We start from the raw sequence: 22,721 nt of genomic DNA, 5'->3' as shown, positions 1-22,721 counted from the left end.
AAAAAAAAAAATTAAAAAAAAAAAAAAAAAAAAAAAAAAGACCAACATGAAATAAGCTTGGATTCGACAACAGGCGAAAAAGATCATCCGGATAACATATATAATAGAACTAGTGACACCATGCTACCAACCTTGAGGCACCCCCAGAAGACGACTGTCCTGATGGGCGAGCATGGTAAGCACCGTCAACAGCAATATAGGGTGAACAATATGCTCCTGCAGCACCCGCTAGCACTGGGAGCCTGAGAAAAACAAAAACAATTTAACTCTTTATGTCATAAGGAATGAGAAAAACTCTAATACATGCAACTCCAATGCATTAATTTTTATAACTTAAAAAACTATTCTACTTAACGAGATTAGACGCTAAAATATTTCCTACTGGATAGGCAAATCTCAGCTCAGCAGGGAAACAGAATAGAATTGATACGCTAGTAAATATAAGGTCAAAAGTCTGAAATATGTACAACTGCCTCTCCATGACAAGTACCACTTAACCACTTATTGAACTAGCCCAGACATGAAATCCAAAAGCATATAATATAAATAAACAAGAAATGCAGCTAAGAAATTGCATGTATCGTAAAATGCCTATACCATGTCATCTCAGAATTTCCCAGACCAAGACCTTGTGGCTGAGCAACATATCCAGGAAATGCCATCCCAACAGCAGGAACCCCCATACCACCAGGATGCTGACCTCCAAATTGCATGACTGCCCAACAAGCAACCAAATACAACTCATAAAAAATTTGGACAATAAGAACTCGTATATCACATAATATGCATACAAAGTACAAACAGTTAAGCTCAGTAAAACATAATTGTTTTCAATATCTCAAATCTAGATAATGCTATTCAAATTGCGAAATATATGTGCGCGTGCATGCTTGTATGAGCATGTGCGCTATGTTTTATAGCAAACTAGCATCTCAAGAGGAAGCCCCACGAGTGCATAATTCCAAAGAATCTAAAGAAAAATAAAGGGCCCTAGAAACATTACATGGAAGAAATGCTGGACTACCAGGGAAATTCTGATCTCCATGACTAACACCCATACTACCAGTGGTTGCAATAACCTGAGCTCCACCATACAAAACAGAGCCCCTTCCACTACCCTGAGCAACACCTTTCCCCTTTGCAATCAACGCTGTTTTAGATTTATTTGCCTCTGAAGACGAATCCCCTTCTCCAGGTTCCAATGAACTTATTGACAGAGCTGTATTTGGCGGAGAAGAAGCTTGAGATCCACTACCAGGGCGCTGTCCCAACTGCTGAGCAGGAGTCTGCACAACAGTTTGCCCTCGGCCTTGAACTGGACTTCGCTGAACAGCATGTGGCTGTGCGGATAAAGAACCTCTTATGGCGTGATTATGAAGTGGAGCTGCTTGGTAAGTCATCTGTCCTGGAATAACAGCCCTCCCATGAGTCCTAGACTGAGAAGGCTGAGCTGTATTTACCAACAATGTTCCAGACGGTGGCATTTGTATGTTACTCGAGGTTTTCCCAGCAGATGAACTGATGGAATCATTGATGTTTAGCTTGTCCATGCGAACAGATTCAGCTATATTCTTTCCTCGCAGTAATGTATTGTCCACAGCAGATGGGCGAAGATTTCTGTTAGTACTTCCTGCTTGAGCATCCCTTTTATGTGTAAGGGAGATATCCTTATTGGAAGAGCCTGATGGGTAAAAAGGTGGAGATGCCGAATTTAAGCTTGATGCAAACACATTTTTCCTAGCAGGAACCTGGTCAAACTCTGCATTAGATGCGGGTGCGAAAGCTCTTGCTGAGTTAGTATTAGACGGTTTCTCGGTGGGCTTCCTGGATCTACATAAATCAACACAGATTATAAATATATAAGAATATCAAGATGAATTTAGCAAAGGAAAATAAACAATTTTTCTTCAAATAAGTAACAGTAAATAATTGATACATTGCTGTTGGGAAAAGTTGTACTTACTGTTTGTTTAGTGTTGAAGGTGCCAAGGCGCTGTTCTTTGTCATGGGTTCGTACTTCCTGACCCCTTTCCCCCTCACGCCCTTGGATACCTGGCTCTGATTAGTACTGTTGTTATATGTTTTAGACCTGTTGCCTCTACCATATCCACGGTCAACACCACGGCCTCTACCACGACCTCGATAATGGCCCTTAGAAGATCTCCTTCCCTAAAATTTCAGAAGATGTTAACAACAAAGCAGATTTGAGAGCCTCAAGGCGAAGGAACGTACTATAAAGAAAAATGCATGCATTTAAACCAGTATACTATGAGGGTTGCACATATGAAACGCCAGTACCTCCTGATAATGCCTTTCCTGCAAAGTTATCTCTTCAAATTTGTCATGTCCCCACTTCCTGTCATCTTTGGACTCCCACAGCCTCCTTCCACCGTGTGTCCGCCTATTCAAAAATAATGTTGCATTTTTATTAACCATTCAAGAAGTGTACTTGTTACTTCCCAAAAAAAAAAAAAGCCTTATTTACTAGAAAGAACTATGAAAGAAACATAGAAGTAAAGGGAAATGAACACCATAAGCCCTTGAACCAGAATAGTGATGGTAACCCAGATACCGAAACTATATAAAGGGTATACAAAGGTAACCAAAGAAACAACCCAATTACAAAAGTATATTTGCACAAACCCATTGAAGTCATAGCAGCTTACAAGAATTCAGTCCTACATACTTATCCAAAGAGAAAATCATACCTGTGGCGACCACCAGCATTGTCCCTGAACCTGTCATCATGCATGTAAAAAGCTCCAGCAGTGGGCACTGCAAAGGGCTCATGCTCCTTCTTCTCCTCTTCCCCCTCGGCCTGACTCTCACCATGCGCCTCCACCGAACCATCCACAGGCGCCCTGCCATTACACGACACCTCCTTCGGAACCGCAACCGCCAAATTCTCACCACCACCCTCCCGTCCACGACCACTCTCCTCATAGACCTCCTCTTCTTCCTCCCCTTCTTCATCATCAATCTCTTCCTCCTCTTCTTCTTCGTCGTCCAAGACCAATTCTTCTTCGTCCTCGTCGTACTCCGCCGCCCCGCCCTGACCGTCCGATTCATCATCCGAATGAATCCCGCCCCTTCGATCCACCCTCCGCTTCTCACCCACCCCTCCTTCTTCCTCATCGTCGCTCGCTTCCCGCCTCCGCATCGCCAGCGATCGCTTCGCCTCCTCTGGATCACTCTCGTAATCCACATCTTCCGCACCGACCATCGCCATCTCCTCCAAACGACACAAAAACCCTAAATCTCCAATGTCCCAATTCGAAGAGCAAAAAAGTAAACAAATTTCGCCCAATTAAAAGGAAAAACAAGAAGAAAAAGCTTTCGCCAAATGGAAACCTAATTACTCAGAACTCAATCAGTCCAAATCTCTAAGAAAACTCAAAGCCTTATCGCAAACCCGAACTCTGATTCAACCAGTTAGAAATCGGTACCGAGAACCCAAGCAAGAAAAGCCCGTAAAAGGCAGAAAAAATATTAGCGGGAATCAAACGCCGAGAGGAGAGAATTCCCCGAAAATCGAAACCCTAAAGACCCAAATTTCATGAAATTTGGGACCTTTTGTTCTGGACAGGGATCTAGGGATACTCCTCGTGAAACCCTAGATTTTGAGAGGGAGAGATATTTGGGGCTTTTGGGTGCGTCGTCATCACTTGAAATAGAAAGACATGGAATTGCAATTTCTTCACAGATTTATTGTTTATTTATTAATTTATTTATTAAGGAAGTTGTGAGGACTTATCTAGTTTGAAAGGGGCATTATGGGAAATTTAGGGTGTGGGTTCGGAGATTGGGATTGGTCAGGGCTTCTGACACGTGAGAGATTGCAAGGCTGAGTTTAGCTAAGATTTTGGCACGTGCGATCCCTACGCTCTTGGCATGGTCACATGGGGGGCGGGCTAGGATTGAGTGAATCTGAATCTAATCTACCAATAACAAACCAATCAAGTGTCCGCCAAGTCGGCATACAGAAACGATCCAAATCCCATCACCCGTCAGCAGTTTTTGAACTGGGAGTGGGACCCAACAACTATAAAAAACCATTCTTTTTCCTTTTTTTTTCAAAAAAAAAAACATTTTATGGTATGGTCAATGGTGTACCGGTATGTCAGATTTTTTAATCTTTAAATATGCATATTTTTTAATTTTTATGTGATTTTATACAAATTTAATAAACATAAAACCTGACCTACTGATATATTAACGTACTAAAAAATGTCTTAAAAATAGTATAGCAAACTTAGAAAATTTACATAAAAATTACTCACAATATCTAAACAAACTTGTTACAAGTTCTAACAAAAAAAAGAACTTGTTATGTGTAGAGACAAAAAAAAAAAATGCTAAACATGTAAAACAAATCACTTATTTGACTTTTTTAAGTTATTAGAAACTAACATATAAAATTATGTGAGATCTGAAATGGTTTTTTTTTTTTTTTTTTAAATAAAAGGGAGGAAAAAAAGTGATTCTTAGAACATAACAAGATCATGTCCTTGTGGATTGGTCTCACGGAGGAACGCGACCGCGGGTGAGATCTTGTAGTAGTTTTTAGTTAGGGTTGGCAATCCAGATTGCCGTGTCGTGTTGACTCCCTCAGTTGACACGATAAGACCTTACACGAATACGACCCGTTTATTATTCGTGTTAAAATACAAAATTCAAACACGACCTGTATATTGACGGGTTGACACGACACGACATGACTAACCTGTTTATTAAACAGGCTACAATAGTGTCGTGTCAACATGTTTCTATAACCCTATTATTAACATGTTTATAAAATGAGTGTCAACCTATTTATCAACCTGTTTCTCAACCTGGCCAGCAAACATAGGTAAACAAGTTATAATTGTGTTGTGTATTCATAGTACCCAAATATGACATGTTTAATAAACGGGTTACGACGGGTCAATTGTGGGTTGGCGGGTCAACCTAAAAATGACACGTTATTTAATCGTGTTTTACGGATTCGACCTGATTTTGATACAAACATATATATAATAAACCCAAATCCGCTAACTTCGTGCAGATTTTAAAATGTGTCGTGTTGCTACCTGAATTGTTAGTCCTTTAATAACGCGAGAGACCCACATCACATCAGAGAGAATTATTATGGATGAGATCTCGTAGTGAAAATTTGTGATGGACGAGAGCCACATCTCAGGGAGAGGCGGGTGGCTGTGGGCTAGATCAAGTTGTTAACTTGGAAAATCTACAGCGGATTCTCAAGTATCTATGCTTTATTTGATTAGCAAAAAGTATCTATGCTTTATCTGAGAATATTAGTACTATTAATGCAATATCTAGTACAACCTTCCAAACTTGTTGGACTCAAATCACATGTTCAAGTTTGATGTTATAAATAATGCGATTTTGTTTTATTATTGGTAAACATTGGTTTTCTTGTAATGGTGTTGACTGTTTGTGTTTTCCTTGATCATGTTTAACCGGGAAACCTTGGCACATCACCATTATTGACCAAACATCTCCATATACAGAGTTAATCATGCCTAAAATCAAAAGTGAAAACTAATGGTTAGTCTTCCTACATATATATTTGAAAGTGTTTCTATATACTTCGCTAGCCACGACACCGAAAAGAAAACTCAGTTGTGGTACTACTACTCAGATATGGCATGCCATTAGTTTTCACAATCAGCTAACCCCCAACCACATGTGGCACATCCAACTCCACCCATTTCCACTTCCTTTTCTTTTCTTTTTTGCCCTTTCCACCTGCCTTTTCTCTGACAACTTTTAATTTATTATTTTTTTTTTTTTTACGGGAGAGATTTGAACTCTATTAGAATTAATTTTTATTTATTTTTAAAAACGTTTTGTACGTTTTTTGAGACACGAAAATAAAAACGATTTATAAATTGTGTTTATTTAGTAAATATTTAAAAAAAAAAATAGTGAGTAATTTTTGTGAATGAAAAAACGATTAAAAGTTATTTTTTCTTTTCTGTTTTCATTTTATAATACTTATAAAAAAATGTTATAATATATTCATTAATAATTATAACCAAACACGATTTCACTTTTTTATTATATTCAAAATAATTTTTTAAAAAATCAACCAAACGCAATTTCAAAATCGGTTCAAAATAATTTTATTTTTACTTTTATATTAAAAATAAAATTATTTTAAAAACATTATCAAACGAGTTCTACATTTTCAGGTGGAGTTGGGCTTACCGCTAGGCTAACAACAAGTACAAAAAAAATTCAAAAATAGTAGAAAATAGGCCAATATGAAAAGCTTAAGAAAGTATATAAGCCAATTTTTAGTTATAAAAATTAATAGGCCATAACTTATCAAGTTATGGTTCATAACCAGATAAATTATGGACAAAATTATCAAGTTATGGTTCATAGCTAGACAAGTTATGGATAAAAACCGTGAATTATGAACAATAACTTGTCAAGTTATGGTTCATAACTAAACAAGTTATGGACAAAAACAGTAATTTAGCCTATTTATTAACTTATGTAAACTATTGACCTATTAATTTTAATTCATCTCAAGTCTTGATCTATTTTCTTTTTTCTCCCTACAAAATATTTAAACATTTTCAAGGTGCTACTAATGTCACAAGTACAACCCATGTTCATCATATTTTGAACACCAACTACCAAAGGAATTCTTGTAGCTGAAAAATAATAATAATAATAATAATAATAATAATAATAAAAAGATATCTTCTTCGTTGTTCAACCAATAAAAGCCATCACGTCACACACTCTATCACCATCAACAGAGGCAACTCCCATAACTTCTCAAGGGCGTTCCCGGAATTTCCATGTCCTAATAATCTAGTTCCACTTTTGAGTTGTTCTCACAGTTCATGCCAAGCACATAAGATTGGCCATCTCGCAAGCATGATCAGATAATATTTCCTCTATAGTTGATGATCGCCACAAATACAATACTACTGTTTAATACTACTTTCTGATTTTGCGAAGGAATATCATATAGTTGTTCTGGCGGCAATGGCCAGACGGCTTAAGGAGGATGAGAAGAACCAGATGATCATTTGCGCGCTTCTGAAGCTTCCGGGGAATCGTCATTGCATCAATTGCAATTCTCTAGTAAGCTCTTTTTCTTCTAAAGTTGAAGAAAATAATTATCCAAAAAGTTATATTCTTGCTTCTCATGGAGTTATGCTTCATGTTGGTTTTGCCTTCAAAAGGTAGAAAACAAAAGCTTTCATAAGGTGTTGTACTTGTGACGTGATTTACAACATGGTTTTTCTATCATCTTGGTCCTTATGTGATTGGATGAAGAATAGTTCACCAGGTAATTGTCATGATGATAGAGTTATATATCTAACTAACGTATAATCTCCTTAAAATTCACATGCCACATTGAAAATGTATTCTCATTTTATGTGTCTATTGAAGCAGGGACCAAGATATGTTTGCACAAATTTTTGGACATTTGTCTGCACAACCTGTAGTGAAATTCTTTATGCTTAGAAAAATGCTTGTGAGAATAACTTATATTGAGCACCACAACTAATAGAAAGTGAGTCCTATCTACGAGTTTTATATTCTGAGACCCGCTTTCTATTTATTTGTCGCGCTGATTACCACCAGAGTCTCCTAACAAGCATTGCGCGCTCTAATGCTTATATTTCTCTCATCTTCCGTTTTTCATTATTTTATTTGTTTACTTCAACTTTTATTTTTAGGTCACTCCTAATTATAACTAAAGAGTATTAAGTTTCTTAGGTAAGAATTGTTTATTTATCTTTTCCTTTTTCTTTTTTGACTTCACAACCAAAAATCCAAGCCGTGAATTACACAGAGTGAAATCAATTTCAGTGGCTAAGTTCACTTCTCAAGAAGTTGGCGCTCTCCTAGAAGGGGGGAATGAGGTACAATATTTATCCATATTCAAACTTGCTAATTAGCCTGTTCTTGTTTCCTTTGTGTGTAAATAAAAGTACCACTTTGCTAATCGATCAGTTCACATCTGTCACATTTTTGCAACGCGCAAAGGAATTTTATCTCAAGGACCATAATCCACAAAATTTCCCTGATAGCAGGTGTATCTTTTATTGTCTGTTTAGTTCGCTGATTTGAATTTTTAATTTAAGTTAAGATGTGACTTTATATGAGCTTTTTACTGTAATAAAAAAGTTAGATGTGACTGTTTGTGATAACTTTTTACTGTAGCAAAACTCGAATCAGCGAAATGAACGGGGTTTTAGTTTTAGAGTGTGTTTGGTATGATAGAAAAGTGGAAGGAAGGAAGTAGGTAGTAGTGCTGGAACTTTGGACGGGCCCACCGCGATCGTCCAAAAAATTTGATTTTGAGCCCGATGCTAGAACCCGCCCGCCCGATTTTTTTCGGGACGCCTGCCCGAGCCCGAGAAGGCCCATGGACGGGCCGCGGGCCTGGTTTTGGCTGCTCTAGCCCAGCCGGGCAGCCCGAGTGGCCCAAAAAAAATATTTTTTTATTATATTTTTTTAATTTTTATAATATTGTATATATATTATAAATAATATACTATTATTTAGTAATTGTATTTGTATATAAATGATTATTAAGTTATTTTGTGTTAAAATTATACAAAAATTGAGAGAGATTGAGAAAAATTGAGAGAGAAAAATGTGTGGGGGATGAGGGGTATTTATAGAAAAAATTTTGGGTTAAAAAATTAATTTTTTTTCCCCAAAAGTCGGATCCAACGACTACTTTCAATTTTTGGTGGGTCGGGTTCGGGCGGTTCGGGCCAAAATTCAGGCAACAGTAAAAAAAAGAGCCGTTGGAGTCGGGCTTTGGGTTCGGGAATTCGGCCGGAGGGAAAAAAATAAAAAATAAATCCGGCGGTTGGCGGTTGAGGCTATTCTTTTGGCGGCGGCCTTCGGCAATGTCGTCCAATTTCGGGCAGCCCGTGCCCGAAAACTTGCTTGGACGGGCGGCTTTATGGGCTTCCCCGTCGAGCCCGAAAAAGTCGGGCTTCGGGTAGGCCTGCCGGCCCAAAGTTCCAGCACTAAGTAGATAGATTATTGGATGGAAAATAATAGAGTTGGTTGTTTGGTAAGAAGGAAGAGATGCGAGAAAAGAAAATAGGATGGAAAAGAATTATGATGGGGCCACTATTTTTTATCTCTCCAACATTAGAAGGAAAACTCAAATCCACTCATCTATGACTAAATTTACTTTGTGTCCTTATTTTAAAATCTAAATTAATATTAAACAATTGATAAAATAGTAATTTAGGCTATTACATGTTTTCTTTCCTCTCATTATAACCAAACACTATAAAAAAAAATCAACTTCATTCATTTCCTTCACATTTTCTTTCTTTTATGTGTTTTCTTTTCATTCTCGTTTTTTCCCTCCTACCAAACAGTGTTAAAGTCCTCTTTTCAATTTACTTTGTGTTACAAGCATAACATCACAACTTGTCAACTTGTTTCTTTTTTTTTTTTCTTTTTTTTTTTTAAATTTAATTTCAGTAACATTGAGAGACTACGAGACTTCATTAGGATGTGTATGTGGAAAGAGGACATAGTGGTGAGAAAAGTCACGAGCCTTCAAGTATTAAGCTTCGTTGCATTTTTCTTTTTTATATGGGATGTTCGGAACTAATTGAGCCCCATTTCCATTTCTTGTTAAAATTACGCTTGTCAATCATCAAAATCCTCTCAGTTTCTAAGGATATAAATACACATATTTTATGCAGGTTAATAGTCAAAAGAATGGTCAGTACAGGAGAAGTCAATCCCAGACTGAGGAGGTAGGTCCCAAATTTTGGCTCTATTGCAGAGAGCTACACCATTTATTAACGAAAGCAACAATATAAAAGAAAAGGCAAGTAAGAGCACATACACTCTATAGTAATTCATGCTTAAATGCTTAATCTGAGAGCTCCATCGACTTTTAATTCTTACAAGTATTTATAAGAATAAAAAAAAAAAAACAGAGAGAATCACACACTACCAAGATATGTGCGTAAAAACCCTAATATAGCACTACTTAAAATTTTCGGTCGATATGCTTTCTGACTATGGGTCAGAATGATAATTAGGCTCCACACATGCTCGATACATGTTGGTTGGGTTGAATTCCTTCTCTTGGTGTAATCACTTGTTTGGACTTCTTTAGCATTATGAAAGGTTAAAAACAAAAAAATATATTTCATTGGTAGTGCGATTTTAGTCGGTGCCTATTTGGGAGAGCTTTTTAAAAATTTCTTTTGATTTTTCGGTTCTAAATAATGCTTTTAAAAGTATTTGGATGATTTTTCAAAAGTACTTTTTAACTTTTTAAAAGAGCTTTCAATTAAAGCCACACAAAATAAGGCTTCTAAAAATAGCACTTATAAATATACTTCAAAATTTACACCAGAGTTGTATTAAGACTATAAACTTTATTCTAACATGTTTATTACTTATTAGAAAATTTAAACATCATTTTCAATCATTAAGCTCTTTTATTTTAAACACTTACTGAAAAGTTTGAAAAGTTACAGTTTTTACTTATCTTTTTTTACTAACTAAAAGCAAAAGCAAAAGCTCAACTAAAGGGACCTTAGTTTTTCCGCATGGGCCTGCAGGATGTTTCCACTGCTGTTTGTTCATCCATTCCAGAACTTGTTCCAGGATAACATGCAGCTCAAGTCAATGGCGTACAATATGCTTCTATAGTGGTAATATTTCCTTCATAGAATCTGTCAAAAGAATGGCGTAGAACATCTAAAACTCCCCATATGTACTTGAACTCATTGATAAGGGTCTTCTGTTGCAGCAAGTACCTAAAATTTACCAACGTTCTGTTAGAAAAATGGCTTGCTAAGCCATTTTAAAGGCCCATTTTGAGGCCCATATTCGAATAGAGCCCAATAAGTTTTTAAGACAGGCCTCGATGGATTTGCGTTCTCCGTCATAAGGAGATCGAAATTGGATATTCATACGCTCAAAATGGATATCGGGTGAATGAGAATGCCGGACCGTTCCCAGCGGGTTTGGGGCCCAATGTGTGCGACCTGCGGATACGAATGCTGGACCAAAAAACCTGCTCCGTGCACTTTTATAATTTTTATTTTTGATTCAGCCAAGACTTTTCCAGCCTTTCGCCCTTACCTTAATGTTGTGCTTAATGGCTGGAAAATGAGCATAATGGTGATTGAAGGAGGGCTTAATGGTATGCTTAATACCGAGCTTAATGGTGGACTTAATGGCCGGTTATGGCTTCAGTTTTGTGTTCATAAAATCCGAAATTACTGTGGATTTGTGGCTACGTTCATCATGCATGTTTTGCACCATTAAGATGTGCGTTTAAGTCCCATAATGCCATGTTTTGTAACCCTTATTCCGAAAGCCTATAAAAGCCATGCACCACATGAAGGACATGCACACATTTCTAAGTTCTCTTCTCCTTACTCTCGATTCTCTCTTCTCTTGCGAGTTCTTTGTGTGTTTTTCATTTGTAGCTCTATTTTGGTGATAGAGGGAAGGTCCAAGTTCTAGTTCGCCGGACGGTTCCGATAGTGCTCGAGCTACCGTCATTATCGTTGTATCCTGGGAGACGGACGTCCAACGTTGCCTCAAATACTCGCCGGAGGGGATGAATTTGTTTTAAGGAAAGCGTGCTTCACGTGTATCGATATCCTTACAATTCAGTTTCCGAGTTTGGTACAAAGGTTGAATTAGTGTTGTAATGATTTCGTTATTTTGTTTTTTTTCATAAATTATTGTTGTTCTTCTTTGTATTGTCCATATTTTCCTAACACGATCAAACTCCTGTTCAATCTCAAACGGTATGAGGATTTCATAGCTACGAATTGAAAAGAACTCATGAATTTGTTACTCATCTATTTGAACAGATTTCAGTAGAACCTCATATAGTACAAAACTTTGCATCATTGAATCACTAGAGAGTTATACTAGGAAAGTTAGGTAGTCAAATACTCAAAATATTGCTGACTGATTTGCAAAGGGGTTTAGAATACATGACCTTTTAGCAACAGAATTTTGTCTGACAGTTTCCTTCCGTGGCATATTTGCAACTCCATCACCTCCTTACAGAGCTGTTCAACCACAACAATGTTGCACCTGGAGAGTGCCAACAAGTAATTAAGATATTTGTCTATTGTCTCTCTATCTTATTTTTATGGGTTAATTACATTTTTAGTCCTACAGTGAAGTCTTACTTTGGTGCCTGATTTTTAAAACATTTCAAAACGAGTCACTGAACTACTAAACTTGTCTCAAATCAGTCTTTCTATTCATCTGATTATTAAAATCTTAACAGAATAAGGCACGGTTTTCTTCTTAATAGTCGTGCCTTAATATCTAAAATATAGAATTAACTTCTGGTCGTTGCCTGCCCCAGACTAGTTCGAGATCAAAATGAGACTTCGCTTATAGTTCGGAGACTAAAATTTTATTGAGATTAATCCTATTTTTATTATGAGAAATGAGAATGCCTAAATTTTTTGTTTAATGATATTCAGATGCAGAAACTTGGCCAGAAATACCGGGGAATATGCTTTGTCTAGGGTAACATACTTTTATCTTTGCATTTGATATTGTGCCTGAAAAGAAGATAAGAAAATGGTAATTAAATCCTTTTTTTTTTTTTTTTTTTGTAACATTTCAGACATGAAGCTGGAGGCAGCTTATACACAGGTCAGGAGCCAAGTGGTAAACTGTTTGTCTCCACGACCCAGAATTCCTTTTCTACCCTTGGAGGCAATCCATTTGCAGAGGTTTAGAAGATAAAGCAAGACAATATTATTACTCTCTCTGAAGGTGGAGATCATATTGGCATGAAAATATGTGGATTGGTAGCTGAAGGAATATGATCTGTGTTCTCTTTGTGATGGACAAGATTAACCGAAGGACTTCACTTTTTTACGAGTCACCTTTAACAGCCCATGTCCGGTTAAATCTCACTTAATGAATGGGAAAAGATGACGTGCCGCTCATAGCACCGAACGGCTATCAATTTGGTAGCTGCGCCTGTGCGCCATTTCGTTATAACTTATCAGTTTCTTTGAAGTCAAAGCCCCGTCGTAGAGTCGTCTATTAGGCCCTATTTATTTAGTTTAAATTACAATTTAAGTTTTTGTTACAGTATTTTTTTTTTAAAATAAAAAATCAAATTTAATTTTTTATGTTACAATCTTTTATCTCACATAAATTTATTTTTCAATTCGAGTTTAAAACTCGAACTAACGAAACGAAAGAAGCCTAATATACAAACATTTGAAATAGGTAGCCCCTTCAACTCTCAGTGCTTAATGCTTAGAAAGAAGAACAAGCTACTACGTCCTGAAAGAAACATTGAAGGGTAAGATTATTGATAGTGCTTCAACTCCAACAAACATCCCAAGCTATTGAGACACCAATACAACACTTTATGATAATAAAGGTGTGTATCAACCAATTATTTACTCCGTGAAAAGCAAACAATATGACTACTCCGTTAATTTTGAACTCAGTGATAAGGGTCTGAAACTTACAACCCGACGTATTAGTGTGGTATACTCTTAACTAGGCATGCACCTTAAATATGTTAAACACAACTTTACCATGTTTTTTGTGACTATTACTATATCATACACAAAATCTAGCTATCCCAATTTTTCGTTTCGTAAAACATTTATTTTATTATATTTTGGGAATTATGCAGTTGATTTTTACTACTAAAGTAAGCAAGCTGTTGCAATTTTCTACATCAACAAAGAATGAGCGTTCATTAAATTGTAGAATTGAGAAATGTTAGCGTTACTTTTTCTGTCACTCTATCACCTTCTACATTCAGTGTTTGACACGTGGACACTCTGCTATCTCATTTCATGTTTAAATAATAATATATCAACAAAACTGACCACAAGCAACACTACGAAAGGGCCATTCATGTTGGAATAGAATAACGGAAATGCCAGGTAAAATCATGAAGTCAATTGGCAGTTAGCGATTGCCAAAAAAAAAAAAAAAAACCCAAAAAAAAAAAAAAAAACCCAAAAAAAAAAAAAAAAAATCACCAACTTAACAATAAATTTAAGATTTTCAAAAGGCACCTTAGCAAAACTTGATATCCAAATGGCACGTTAGCAAAAATTAAAGCAACCAAACCGCACATAAACTTACAAATCAGCCGCTGGATGGAAGCAAGCACCTATAGTTATACTATATACCATGTTCAGTCCTTCGAAGGGTCAGACTATCATCAAATCAAAATGTAGCTTCTTATGGCAAATCTGGATATTTAAAAACCATACGTATGAAATAAACTCACTAAAGACGAAGGGCGGTTAAAAAAAAAAAAAGAAAGAAGAGGATTAGCAACAATCTTTTACATTACTAGTTTTATAAGCATTCAATGTTTTTGTACTACCGGTTGTCTCGTATACAAAAATAAGTTTCAAAAACATATGGAAGGAAATTACAGGAGGGAAACATGTAAATCTGATGGTGTTCTGGATTACTACACATTGCAATGGCTATGGTGCTGAGCAAAGGCTCTCTTCCATTAACTCCTGAAACACCCCTTCTTCACTGTTGCCAGCATATACCGATCAGGCTGCGGATTCTGCTGGTAAAAACTCTTGTGATAAAATGTGTTTTTATCGGTGTAAGAAGCGCGGGATGTTAGGAGATGGTGTTATGGTGAGTGTATGGATTATTGCTACTGTGCTAGGCGTGTTTGCATTCCTATATAGTGCAACCATTTTGGTTTGGTAATCAAAGCTTGAAATGTCATAAATGTGCGTTTGATGTCTTATGTTGTCTTCTTTTATTTAAGAGAGATAATAAATCACCTTCCAAATTTGTCATATTGTCACATATATACGGCTCTAGGGAGAATTCATTTTCACCATCTCTTTTAGAAGCCAATTAGACGTTAGATATCCACATTTAATTAATGCAATACTAGGGATCTGGCTTATAAATGACAACAAATTAAGCCTTGAAAAAAAAAAAAAACACTGTTGAAAGTAATCATGTTGAAGGGGCAGAATATGAAGGCAATTTTTTTAGTGGTCATGTTCATGGGGTTATTCTTTGGGCAATATGCAATGGCAAGGTTTGACAAATGCTATGCAGGGTGCTATTTCGAGTGCATTATAGTATAGACATGAAGGAAAAGATCCCTTATGTGCCAAAGAAATTCTTGCCTTGTGCCTGGAAATGCTTGAAGAAATGTGTCCTTCCTGTTGATCTAAAAGATAGTTGCCCTCTCTCTACGATGGTATGTTCTTTCAACCATATTATATATATATATATATATATATATATATCTAGATTTTGTGTTCTTTGATCTGCATCTCTAGTTTGATCTTTTACCCTAATTTTCATTTTTGGGAATAGTTTTTTTTATTTTTATTATTATATATCTTGAAAATGTGAGTCATATATGGTTAAAATGTAGATTCTGAGAGCATGAAAGGCTGTTTGAATCACTGCTCCAACGACTTGTGCAACCAAAAACCTTCTTAGTCCTTTTTGAACGTGTATTGAAATTTAGAACTTTGATATAATATGGATCAATTAATTAATAAAATGTCGAGTGACACCTTCTTAGTCCTTCCAAAGCGGTTTCTCTCTCGATTTTCTGCCCTTGTGTTGACTTTGTCATTATAATCACATTTAATTGTAGGCAAAAATTAATAAGATTTTATTAATATTTAAAAACTGTTATTATTAAGTTAAGCGTCTTTGACAATCTCATGAAGCATCTCGCTGCATCAAACGGGGAAATTTAGACTAAAGTTCGGGAGGAATTTTTATAATTGATTCTTATTAAGAATAAGTAACAAACAATTATAAGAATAACGTACGAAAATACATAATAATAAATTATTAACAGGATTAATTTCACTTTTGGTCCCGTATTACTTTTTTTTTTTTCCTATTTTGATTTCCAAAATGTTACAAATTGCACTCTAAACTGCAGTACTTGTTTTATGTTTTATTATATCATTATTTTGTTTATTATATCCATCTTAATATTTCCGCAATCAGTTGAGGGAAATTTCCTTTTTATTAAAAAAAAAATGACTAAACTCCAATTGAGTTAACTGCCATTCAGTCAATTTTTCTTCTCATTTCTCTTCGTTTGCTACATTCGTCAAAAAGTTTGACCTTACAAAACGATAATAATTACTTCCCGTTTTCCACTACCACTTGTTCTCAACTTTTCACTAACGACACCGACTTCCGCGGTCACGCTCATTACTTTAATTCATTTCCACCCACCAAGCCTTTTTTATTATTATTATTATATCTATATCTATATATACAACTATATACATGTGTATTGAAGTTGGAATAATTGTCATATAATATATATATATATATATATATATCTTGACGGACAAACAAGAGAAGATGGAAAAGGTGAGAAGAATGGGGTGGGTTTTGACAGGTTTGATGGTTTTGGGGGTGCTAGTTGGGGAGGCAAATGCGTCTTTCAAGAGCTGCTACGAGAGTTGCTTCCTCCTCTGCCTAATCACACCAAACCACTCTGCTTTTTCATGCTCTTACAAGTGCCTCAAAGACTGCATCATTCCCTCTTTTAAACAAACCCAAACTACTGCACTACTACATGAGGATGATGGTGTGTCAAATAATAACATTTTTTACTTCTGCAAGCTTGGATGTGCTTCATCTTTGTGTACCAATTTCAGCACCAAACATAACCCACGTAAGAATTAATTTCCCATTCCCCCTTTATCCTTTTTCTACTAGTTTATATATATATATATATATATTCTTTTTCTTATTTATTGAATATATATATATATATATATATATATATATATCTCAATCTCTTGGATACAGGATCAGAGAAAGTGGAAAGCTGTGTGGACTCTTGCTCAGATACATGCACCAAGAACTAGCTAAGATAATTTAAGCTTTGGTACCCTTTTTTTAACCTTTTTACTTTTTTTTTTTTTTCCTTAGCCACTGGTTATGGTGTTTCTTACAAAATATTAAAAACCCAATAAGTTCTTTTAGGCTAAACGAGTGTTCCTGGTTGTGTTCTGCCTAGTCTGTAATTTTCATTCACTAAATTATGAACGAACCTTATGTTGAAGTTGAAGTATGTTCTGCTGTATCCAAATGAATTGTACATATATACGTTTTCAGCTAAGAATATATGTAACATGTATGTGTATCTGTATGTGAGTGCGTGTTATCAGATTAAAGAAACTGGAAAAGTTATATTCCACCAAAATCATTGATTAAAGTATCAAGGCATAAAATAGTACAGTAACAATGTTGGTGGCTGAATATGTGGCCATTATCATGTGGCACGCCTTGGCACAATAACTAAAAGGTATAGCCATTTTTTAACCTGAAATGTTAAATCTTCCCTTACCATCATTCTCTACACACACACACATGGATTCTTTCATGCTGCCCGGGGAAATATTCTCGGCACCGTAACGATAATTTGTAAAATTTTACTTTAAAACTTACAAAATTTTACTTTAAAAGGACGATATATATATATATATATATATATATTATTCGTGGTGTGGTCATTTAGTTGCACAGAAATCATGAGAGATGAGGGTGGTCCATTTCTTTATAATTGTCGCTAGTAGTAGGAAACAACAGCCCGTGAGCTAGTTATTTGTAAAGGAAGAGACAAAAATGACAGCACGCGTAGTTACAGAAAAATGACGTATAAACTTTCTGTGTGCTTCAAGAAATAGCCAATTTTTTTTTTTTTTTTTTCTAATCACAAGAAATAGCTGGCTTGGGCCACCCCTTTTAGCCTTATAAGGGCCTTGTACTTGGATACAAGTCTGAACAGGATCTATGTTCCAACTGTTAAATGGAGACCCAATGTATAATCTATATAATACGGAGAGGGAATGACATGAGGAAAAAAAAAAAGGTTAGTAGTGAACAAAAAAGTTTCATGGATAGTTGTTTTTGGAGAAGAAAAGTATATGGTGCTAACTAAAAAAAAAAAAAAAAAGTTTAGTTCACACTACAATGTTTTCTCCAGTATAAGAAGAAATTTTTCTTTAAGCTTTGTGTTCAAACCTAGAACTAAACGAATACTTAGTAATATGGCCAAAACACTTCGGCCACGGTAATAAAGAGGTTAAATGTGCGTTTATTAAACCGTAAAGGAATGTAATGAAAAATGTAATGAGATTGAAAATAAAAGGTAAAGTAATATGATTAAGAGTCATTTATTTCTTTTCATGTGTTTACTTGACTACTATATTTATAATGAGAAACAACCACATTCCCTTTTTATGTTTATTAAAATTAAGAATAATAATATTATGAATGTAATTACTAAAATATCATTGTACACAATTAAATATGCATCATAGTAATTCATTAAGGGTAGATAAGTAAATTTAGCATTCATTCTCTTTGACAAGAAATCAATACTCATGAGGTGCAAGGATTGGTATTCCCTTTCCTTATTCCCTATATTGTATGGGACCCACTAAATCTTCGCGAATTTTGTAAGTAAACACATTGGCTCTGTTTATTTCACCGATTCGAGTTTTGTTACAATAAAAAGTTCTTATAAACAGTCACATCTAACTTTTTTACTATAGTAAAAAACTCTCACATAAAGTCACATCTCAACTTGAATTAGCAATCTAAACGGGCTCATTATTAAATGAGAAATGGAATCACTACTTACTTCCTCTCTCTCTTTTCATACAAAGTAAACATGCCCTAAAAGATATAAAATTAGGAAATTTGCTCTCTTAATTTTCTTTACATGTACTCTGTCCCAAAAAATCTTAAACCCTATTTGGTTAACTTACTTAAACTCATGATTATAATTATTCACTCTCACAAAAAAATTGAATAACAAAAGGTTCCCGCCAATGAATTTTCTCATAAAATTTAAATTTAGAATCAAAATTATTGATTTGAACCTATAAACTAAACGGACCTTTAGTAATTAACGGTTTATACCCTTCCAGCAAAGTGTTCCGATAGAAAGTAAAAAAGACAGTAAAACGAAAAAAAAAAAGAAAAAAAAGGTTTTAGCAACTATAATCCCTGAACAATTTTTTTCTTGATAATTTAATTTTAAGACTTATAAAATAGTAACAATCAACTTCAATTATAAGAATATAATAATTTTTTTAAAAAAGGGTTTTAGCAACTATAATCCCTGAACAATTTTTTTTGTTGTTGATAATTTAATTTTAAGACTTATAAAATAGTAACAATCAACTTAAATTATAAGAATATAATAATTTTTTTAACTCTTGTTTTTCCTAAACTTGTCGTAGTTTAATAATTAGCCCCTTGAATTAATGATAGAATTTCCTAAATTATAATTCTGCTAAAAGTTGGAGTCAATTACTACTCTTAATGGAGCTCAATTATTAAAAAGAAAAAAAAGTACAGTGATGAAAATGCATAATCATGAAAAAGTTCATAAGCACAAGTGCAAAAAATTCTTCAAGGAAAAAAACAAAAGAACCATGCAGTTTTGATGTTTGCAAAGTGACTTCTCGGTTGTATTTCTCTAACTAATTTGCCATAAACTAAACAAAAACAAAAAGCAAAATGGCAGTAAATTAGAGATCGTTTGGCTCCGACCACTGTAACCCATTGAAATAGACTCTTCAATAAAATAGCACAGGTAAGTGACATACATATTAGTTGGGGAAAACTAAATATTTCACGCCATGAAATGGGAGTCTAAATATACCTCATAATTTAGTAACAGGCCAACTATAAAACTTGTGTCAAACATTCAACCCGACTGTTTTTTATGCCAGTCTGGACCCAAGAAATTTTATCCAAACTTGAAAGTTCAGCACTTCCAAAATACTAAAACGGACACGTCTATAACTCTGCTACAAAAGGGGGCTTTAACATTGCCGAATTCTAAACGACTTTCATTTGTTGTTTGCAATGAGAAGGGACAGCAGTTACCACAGGGAATGGCAAGCTTCACTAGAGAAATATCCGCACAGGAACAAGGAGCGGCAGCTTTCACTCATCAGAAGCCTTGGGGGAATTCTCTGGTGTCTTAAGAACCTCAGGCGACGTCCTACCTTTGTGTGCATTAACGGCAGTGCGAAATTCTTCCACAATGGAAGTGTCTTTGAATTTCAAAGCAAAAGTAGAGAACCCGCTTGTACCTTCCCCAGTGCTGTTCATGCAGGCAAAGGTTAGGCCCTTCTTGTCCATACTTGTGAGCTTCATGTCAGGAAAAAGGCTGGCATTCAAAATCAACCGGTAATTTCCCCTTGCTCTCATGAGAAGCCTGGCTTTGTCCTTCATGGGTTTTGAAACGTTAACCTTGATTTCTCCCTTTCCACGTTCCTTCCAACCTCTGTCAATGTATTCGTACAACACAGAATCGGCATTGAAAACAACTTCCTCGTTTTCTTCCCCAGTTTCAACTTCAACCTCTTGCAATGATGGGAAACTGCTTCCCTCGTTCTTGGATACAACAGATGTGCTTGACATCCCAAAAAGGGAAGAATTTCCATTGTTAGAAAGACCAAGACCAAAAGAAGGTCGTTCGGTTTTGAAACCAAAAAGCGAACCAGTATTAGTACTGAATGCAGATCCTTCTTTTGCAATAGAGCCAAAGGAAAATGAAGAACTGGAAAAACCGGTTCCGGAAAGATTAGTGAAAGCATTTTGGCTACTCGAAAGCTGTTGAAATGAGCTCAGAGGAGTACTTTCCACACTTAGATCTACATTTTCTGTTTTTTCATCTTTCTTACTAGCATTTTCAGTCTTGTCTTCCTCTGCAGCTGGTTCATTATCTGACGCAGGTTTCACTTCATCAGCGGTAGCATTACTTTTCTCCTCTGCAGAATTTTGTTCATTTGCAGCAGATTCTGCCTCAGATTTAGACTCCGCTTCAGACTTGGTCTCAGTGTCACCTTCTGCCTTTGACTGAGCTTCAACCTTAGACTCAGTCTCACCTTCGGCCTTCAACTCAGCCTTGGCCTCAGCCTCCCCGGCATCGACCTCAGCCTCACTGTTCTTGACTTCTGACTGCTTACTCTCCGCTTCTTTACCTCTTTCGTTCTCATTGTTGGACTCTGTCTTTCCATCTACATCATCCAAAATTGCTTTCTCACCAACTTGTACACCAAGTCCAACTTGTGCTTCTATTTTAACTTCAGCTTTGTTTGCAGCGGCTTCAGTGGGAGGAACCAATCTGATCCCTGCAAAAGGATTGGAAGAGGGAGCAGAGGTTGGATGTCGGCGAACTCTGACAATTCTTCTAGTAGCCAAGACCTGATCACTGGCCCTTTTGAAAGTCCCAGTTTCCAGTTCAGAAGTATCTTCCTCATCATCAAGACCAGGGTTATCTCGAGAGATTTCCCTTCCAGCAGCCCTCTTCTTTGAGGGTGGAAGGGCATTTTCTGCGTCCCCCATCAAGGAAATAAGCCCAAAAACTAGATTTCAGTTCACAAACTTCTCAAGATCCTAAGTATGCACAAATCTGCAAGTCATCAGTATGTTTTTATCCAGAGATGTAGTTAGCAAATGATATAACCAAGTGAGTCCATAAGTTAGTAGACAGAAAATCCAGCGGCCAGGATAAATAGACTAGATTTGCCACAGCTTTAAATTCACCAAGAAGAAGTTTTAAAATTTACATAAATCCATGCACTTTTGTTGATTATATTTCCATTTAGTAAGACCATGTAATAAGGTTTTCTCTTATCCTTCCCTTTCTTTCTTTTTTTATATCTATTAATGTTAATGTTCACGGACTACACAGGTATAATATTATCTTGCTTTCTGATCTTCCTCCCACGCCAAAAATAAAGTAATTCCCTAACCCAGTTGAATCCTAAAACTTCCAACTGTTCCAAGTACTTTCAAAAACATTTGACTGGATTAAATAGCCGAAATCATCATCTCTCCAAATTCCAGCAAAATATACCCATTACCCAATATATATTGTGAAACTCAACACTCAAAATTTAACCCTCAACCGCTCATCCTAGACATGTTTTAGAAACTTCCACACAATCCAAGAGAAAGCAAAAGAACGCCCAAAACTAAGAGCCCGTTTGGTTGGAGAATTCATTCTCTGATTCGAATCATAGTTCATGGTTCGCTACAGTATTTTTTCTCACAAAAAAAACACGTAAATCGAAAATGGTTCTAATCTCATGGTTCTAATCCATGAACCAAACGGGCTATAATTTGTATGAAGAATAGAACTAAATGATTACTTCAAAAAAAAAAAATCTAATAAAATTTAATTTTTTAAGTAAAAAATAAAATAAATTATGGGTACATATTAAGCCAACCCTTTCAATGACTTCTCGAAAATTAAATTTCATTCATATACAAATAAATGAAAAGAACTAAAATACAGGCAAAGGCGAAATTTCTTGCTCACGGAAACATCAAATGAGTAAATTTAACGTAGTACATAAGAATAATTTACTAGTGGGTGTCCCAAAGAACCCAACCTAATACATAATGGCTCACTTAATATAGGGTTTTCATTCCGAGCTAATTTAAACACGGTTTTTTAAAAAAATTTCGTTCAAATTCACTTCGCTTGAGCCATTTTCCCAGTAGCCAAACAGAGGGCAAGACCTAAAGCCCCAGATTTCGAACAAAATCTAAAGTACCGAGAGCTGCAATATCGGTAACACCAGAAAAAATTATTGAATCTATAACTCACAGGAAACTAGAAAACGAACTAATTTCCTAACTAAAAGAGGGGGGGGGGGGGGGGGGGGGGAAGGGCG

At 35.8% G+C, this 22,721-nt stretch overlaps 2 protein-coding genes across 4 annotated transcripts in view; both read right to left on the bottom strand.

The window, feature by feature from the left end:
* Window positions 1–3,691, bottom strand: part of LOC21402377 (protein MLN51 homolog) — a 5,638-nt gene extending 1,947 nt beyond the window's left edge. For both annotated transcript variants that reach the window (XM_024174698.1, XM_024174699.1), the window contains exons 1-6: window positions 2,709–3,691; window positions 2,299–2,401; window positions 1,964–2,169; window positions 1,004–1,830; window positions 598–715; window positions 132–242 (exon numbers count right to left, since the gene is read on the bottom strand). In XM_024174698.1, the coding sequence (XP_024030466.1) occupies window positions 132–242; window positions 598–715; window positions 1,004–1,830; window positions 1,964–2,169; window positions 2,299–2,401; window positions 2,709–3,229 (1,886 nt within the window). In that variant the 5' untranslated portion in view covers window positions 3,230–3,691. The remainder of the gene's footprint in view (window positions 1–131; window positions 243–597; window positions 716–1,003; window positions 1,831–1,963; window positions 2,170–2,298; window positions 2,402–2,708) is intronic.
* A 15,855-nt stretch (window positions 3,692–19,546) lies between these two features.
* Window positions 19,547–22,721, bottom strand: part of LOC21402375 (nuclear pore complex protein NUP50A) — a 3,837-nt gene continuing 662 nt past the window's right edge. The window contains exon 2 of one of the 2 annotated variants that reach the window (XM_024174693.1): window positions 19,547–21,451. In XM_024174693.1, the coding sequence (XP_024030461.1) occupies window positions 19,978–21,384 (1,407 nt within the window). In that variant the 5' untranslated portion in view covers window positions 21,385–21,451 and the 3' untranslated portion in view covers window positions 19,547–19,977. The remainder of the gene's footprint in view (window positions 21,452–22,721) is intronic. The other variant, XM_010111979.2, reaches the window with a different exon arrangement.

This window comes from Morus notabilis, unplaced genomic scaffold (assembly GCF_000414095.1).
Source record: "Morus notabilis unplaced genomic scaffold, ASM41409v2 Scaffold151, whole genome shotgun sequence".
NCBI classification, from domain to species: domain Eukaryota; kingdom Viridiplantae; phylum Streptophyta; class Magnoliopsida; order Rosales; family Moraceae; genus Morus; species Morus notabilis.
Note: the sequence above shows the minus strand (reverse complement) of the source record. Positions and strands in the feature narration are given on the sequence as shown.